General features: G+C 46.8%; 1 protein-coding gene across 1 annotated transcript; it reads left to right on the plus strand.

The window, feature by feature from the left end:
* The first annotated feature begins 250 nt into the window (after positions 1 to 250).
* Positions 251 to 2,686, plus strand: MOCS3 (molybdenum cofactor synthesis 3). The gene has a single exon (XM_014832496.3). It carries the CDS (start codon positions 293 to 295, stop codon positions 1,667 to 1,669), a length of 1,377 nt encoding a protein of 458 aa, XP_014687982.2. The 5' UTR covers positions 251 to 292; the 3' UTR covers positions 1,670 to 2,686.
* The last annotated feature ends 2,807 nt before the right edge of the window (positions 2,687 to 5,493 follow it).

Here is a 5,493-nt window from a genome sequence, read left to right on the forward strand (position 1 = left end):
GACGTAAGCGCGGCGCAGGAAGGGGCGGGTCAGACCGTACCAAATTCGGGAAGAGGGTCACGGTCTTTGTGGTTGAGTTCTAGTTCTCCTAAGGCTCTCTATATGATTCCACTGGAAATCCTTTGGACCTACAAATCTTTAAAGATGAACCTTAGGGTTGCTTCATGAACTACATATCTACTTATCATCTTTTCGCAGGCTCCATAAAGTTGTTTTAGTTTATTCCCGTCGCTAGGAGACGGTAAGCCGGAAGCGGAAATGCCTTTCAAGACAACTTCCGTAAGAGGCCGCCATGGCTACCAGGGAGGAGGTGCTCGCTTTGCAGGGTGAAGTTGCCCAGCGTGAGGAGGAGCTGAGTTGCCTGAAGCAGAGGCTGGCGGCGGCTCTCTTGGCGGAGCAGAAGCCAGAGCGGCGGGTTCCGGTGTCGCCCCTGCCGCCGAAGGCCGCGCTATCCCGAGATGAGATTCTGCGCTACAGCCGGCAGCTGGTGCTGCCGGAGCTGGGCGTGCACGGACAGCTGCGCCTGGCGACCGCGTCCGTGCTGGTCGTGGGCTGCGGTGGGCTTGGCTGCCCACTGGCGCAGTACCTGGCGGCGGCCGGCGTAGGCCGCCTTGGCCTTGTGGACTACGACGTAGTAGAAATGAGCAACCTGGCCCGCCAAGTGCTGCACGGCGAGTCGCTGGCCGGCCAGGCCAAGGTCCTTTCGGCCGCCGCCGCGCTGCGCCGCCTCAATTCGGCGGTGGAGTGCGTGCCCTACGCGCAGGCGCTCACGCCAGCCACGGCCCTGGACCTGGTCCGCCGCTATGACGTGGTGGCTGACTGCTCTGACAACGTGCCCACTCGCTACCTGGTCAACGACGCCTGTGTGCTGGCCGGCCGGCCTCTTGTGTCCGCTAGCGCCCTGCGCTTCGAGGGCCAGATCACCGTCTACCACTATCACGGCGGGCCTTGCTACCGCTGCGTGTTCCCCCAACCACCTCCAGCGGAGACGGTGACCAACTGCGCGGATGGCGGGGTGCTCGGCATCGTAACTGGGGTCGTGGGCTGCCTGCAGGCGCTGGAAGTGTTGAAGATTGCTGCAGAGCTGGGCCCCTCTTACAGTGGCAGCTTGTTGCTGTTTGATGCTCTCAGAGGACATTTCCGCTGTATTAAGCTTCGGAGCCGCCGGCCCGACTGTGCAGCTTGCGGGGAGCGGCCCACTGTGACCGACCTACAGGACTACGAAGCCTTCTGTGGCTCCTCGGCCACTGATAAGTGCCGCTCCCTGCAGTTGCTGAGCCCAGAGGAGCGAGTTTCTGTCACCGACTATAAACGACTTCTGGATTCTGGGGCCCCCCACCTGTTGCTGGACGTCAGGCCTCAAGTGGAGGTGGACATCTGTCGTTTGCCTCATGCCCTGCACATCCCTTTGAAACATTTGCAACGGAGGGATGCGGAGAGCCTGAAACTCCTAGGAGAAGCAATCCGGAAAGGGAAACAGGGCACACAGGAAGGGGCAGCTCTCCCCATTTATGTGATTTGCAAACTGGGCAATGACTCCCAGAAAGCCGTGAAGATCCTGCAGTCCTTGACAGCAGTCCAAGAGTTAGAGTCTTTAACGGTTCAGGATGTTGTGGGGGGCCTCATGGCCTGGGCTGCCAGAATCGATGAAACGTTTCCGCAGTACTGAGGTGGCTGTGGTATAGTCTGATCTGAGAAAGATGTGGATTGCCATATTGCTCTAAACATATTTATAGCCATTTTTTTTCAATAATGTGCAGAAGAGCCTGGGATTCTATGACGTCTGTGAATACATAGGCCTTTTTTTATAAGGAGCTTTTTAATTGTAACTTACTGGATGACATAGTTATTAATGGGTTATGATACTGTTTCTGAGAACTGCCCTGTGTTTTCAGCACTTGGAGGGTGTCTTGAACATGTGATAAAATGTAAGTGACAAGATTTTGTGTTTCAAACTGCAGATCATTTACCTGTCCTGCGTTTTATCCACCTCCCACAGTCAAAAAGCTCTCTAAATCGTCCATGTTATGCCTGGAATTAAGGTCTAGTAAACTTAGTCTTACCGAATTGATTACAAATGATATAGTTAAGCACAGTTTATTCTTTACTAAGACATTCTTTGGGTCTTATTTCTACTTCCGATGATAGACTATGTCCTACAGAAATAAGTGTTTAAAATGTAAATTGTTTTAAATGTCTTGGAAGTGGCCGTTCTAGTAAATATTTTTAATTAATATCAAAGTGATATGTTTACCAGTTAGCAAAAGAAAGGAAACCACCTTTGTAGTCTGTCAGTTTCTCTTGTAAATTGCTGATTTTTTAAAAAGTTAGCTTCGGGGTCCACCTTATGCTGGACACGTGAACATTTTCTAAACTCTGTACCATGATTTGGCTTGCTCTGTAATCTTCAAGTCCAAGTCCCAACCTTCTTCCTCCCCCTGCCTTTTTATTCCTATCCAATCTGTTATTTTTACTTTTGTCTTTACTGTATGGCCAGGACCCCAAGAACAATATTGAATTAAAGTGGAATAGTGAACATTCTTGGCTCCTCAATCTCAGGTGAAAAACTTTAAATATTTGACCATTGTCAGGTGAAAAACTTTGGCTATTTGACCAATATTGCATGTTATCGCTTTACTGTAGATATATACCCTTTATCAGATTAAAGAAATTTCCGTTCATAGTTTGCTAAGACTTTTCATTGAATTCATCAAATGTTTTTTCTGCATTTATTAAGATGATGTGTTTCTTCTCCTCTGTTAATGTAGTGAATTACTTTTTTTTTTTTAGTTTGGGGAAAAAAAAACAACATAAAAATTCACCCTCCCATCAGTGTCCAAGTGTGCAGTCCAATAGAGTCAACCACATACACGTGCTGGGCAACAGATCTGAAACCCCCATCCGACAAGACTGAAATGTTGCACCCACTGAACAGCTCCCCAACTCTCCCCTTTATTTGCCTTTTCTACTTTGATTTAATTTGTTTTACTCCGGCATTTTATAGCAGTGCAGAATAAAGGTGTTTTTAATGTTTTTAAAACGTTCTCATGAAGTGGCAGAGAGTCTACCCAATTTGCAATATATGCAACAAAATTAAAAGTGAAAATTTGGTATGTGAGTGTATATCAGTGGCAAACTGAGAAGCAAATGCCATGTCAAAGGGGGCCTCTACCCCAGCTGACTGTTTTATGCAGGCCTGTGATTGTCAGAAATCACAGAAGTAAATGCGAAATCTTCGTATCTCTGGCTACACATTTTTAAAGAAGTTGAAAGTATTGAGGGCCAGACAAAACCCTCTGCAGGTCAGATTTACTTACCAGTTTGCAGCCTCTGATGTGGACTCTTGTCTTATCATAAAAGGATGGTGTTGCTTAACAGTCAAATCCAAGTCATCACTTTTTACCTGTGAAACGTATTGTCACTCATTTTTTTGAATCGGTATGCTTAAAGTAAGATAGGCCTTTCTCTGTGGTAAAGATGGAGCAGGTTTCTTACAACTGCTTCTCCCAAGGAGTTGTGGAAATAAATGGCTGAGACTGGAGAGAACAATGATGACTGGCCTGTATCTTAATGTCTTACTCCCAGGACAAAAGCTGATTCTGATACTTATCAGGAAACGATCAAGTGGAGACAGAGGAACTATTTCATGTTATAAAGACTGATGGCCTAAAGTTAGGCAGTTTGGGCAATTCCTGCAAACCTGGTTGTCACTGGGGAGAGGAAACAAGCTCACTCTGTTTTTGATCAAGTGGGAAAAGGGTTTATTAAAGTGATATTAGATGCTTTTGAGAACTTTGGGGACAGACTCAAGGCCATACTTCCAGGAACGATGCCTAAAACCCTGTACAGAACTGGCCTGAGAACACTGTGCCGTGCTGCCCCACCTAGTGCTGGAGGAAACCGCCAGCACAGACTCAGCAATCCGCCTTACCCGGCCCAGAAAGCCTGACGCTTCAGCCACAGCCCAGGTCAGGAAGCAGAGTGGTGCTACCTTGTTCTTGTCTGAGTCAGTCTTATGAGGGTGTGTGTGGTAGGGAGAGCCCAGTCACAGGACTGTATACCCCTGCAAGAATGGCTGGGATTTTGAGTTCTAACTTCTACAATGGGAAGGCAGAATTTATGATCTGGGATTTTCTCAAATTAGAGAAAGTTTTTTCAAAACATAGGTTGTCAGAAATATGACAGATATCCGCTACAGAACCCAGATCTTTTTATTCTTTGAAATTCTGTTTTTTCTGGGAGTTGTGGCTAGGTTTTTACATTTAGATGGGATTTGAACGTGATAATTTTTTCCCTTTTCATTTAACAAACGTCAAGTGCCTTGAGCATACCAGTTACCATGGTAACCATTCTAAGTTCTAGGATAAAGATGAACAAGAGATTTCCTGTTGTGGAGTTTACATTTCGGTGGGGGAGACAAATCAAGTAAATGAGTGATGAGTGCCATAAAACAAATGAAACCTATGTATTGGGATGCGGAAGAAGGAGCTATTTTGGATAGGTTAATTAGGGGAAGCTCTTCAGAGAAGGGTTGACATTTAAACCCAAAACCTGAACAATGAGGAGCCAGTTAGATTTGGGAGAACATCCCATACAGGGAGAAAAACAAGTGGAAAGACCCTGAGGCAAATGAACTTTGAATAATCAAGCTGAAGAGGCCTTGGGTTGTGACCAGCTGGGGAAACAGAACCAGGGGAAGTTTGAGAGAGGGAATCTTGTAGGTTGTAGACCATAATAGGAATTTGGTTTTTATTCCAGATAAAATAACAGCTAACATTTATTGCACCCTTACTGTGTCATTTGGGATTTGAGCCCAGATGGTCTGACTGAAGAGCTGGTGCCTGAAGCACTGTGCTGAGTATACTGACTCTGCGTGGGAATCTTGGAAGTGCTGATATGTCTCATTATTGAAAAAACTGTGCCCTGATAATCATCGAATGGAGAGAGCTCGTATTTCAGACACAGTAGAAATGTGCTCTGGTGCACTTGGTTTGCAGCCTTCTCTCTAGGGGAGGAAGCCCAGGGTGACATCCCTGGGAGCCCTCTGGCAACCGTGTGTCACACAGGTCACGTCCCATTAATAGGGAGCCACAGTGGAGGAGGAAAGTGAGAAATATAGTCTCAGCGCAAGGAGTCCCAGCTGGTAAATAGAAGGGTTGCCAAGGAGGGCAGTCGGAAAAGGGCAGTAAGTCTCCTGAGAGTTCCCATGGAAGAGGAGAGTTTGTGTTTTTTTTTTTTTTTTTAATTTGTTTAATTAGCTGCTCCCTCCCACAGCAACAGAAGGTCCCAGCAGAGGCTGGGGTCAGGTACACGGCCCAGTTGGCTCTACTCAGGAGATTACTTTGCTTTCATGGATTGTATCTTCTCAGGGTTCCACATGTAACATGAGGCAGCCCTGTCCCGAAACTGAAATCTCACGTGAGATCATGCACCTGCCTGAAGTTTCAGGACAATTCTGGAGTGCATTTGGGATATTAGGAAAACTACTCTTAC

This window comes from Equus asinus, chromosome 15 (genome assembly GCF_041296235.1).
Source record: "Equus asinus isolate D_3611 breed Donkey chromosome 15, EquAss-T2T_v2, whole genome shotgun sequence".
Lineage (NCBI taxonomy): Eukaryota > Metazoa > Chordata > Mammalia > Perissodactyla > Equidae > Equus > Equus asinus.

Bases quoted from the DNA above. Each gene is read 5' to 3' on its own strand.
- MOCS3 (XM_014832496.3), top strand. From the start codon at position 293: ATGGCTACCAGGGAGGAGGTGCTCGCTTTGCAGGGTGAAGTTGCCCAG.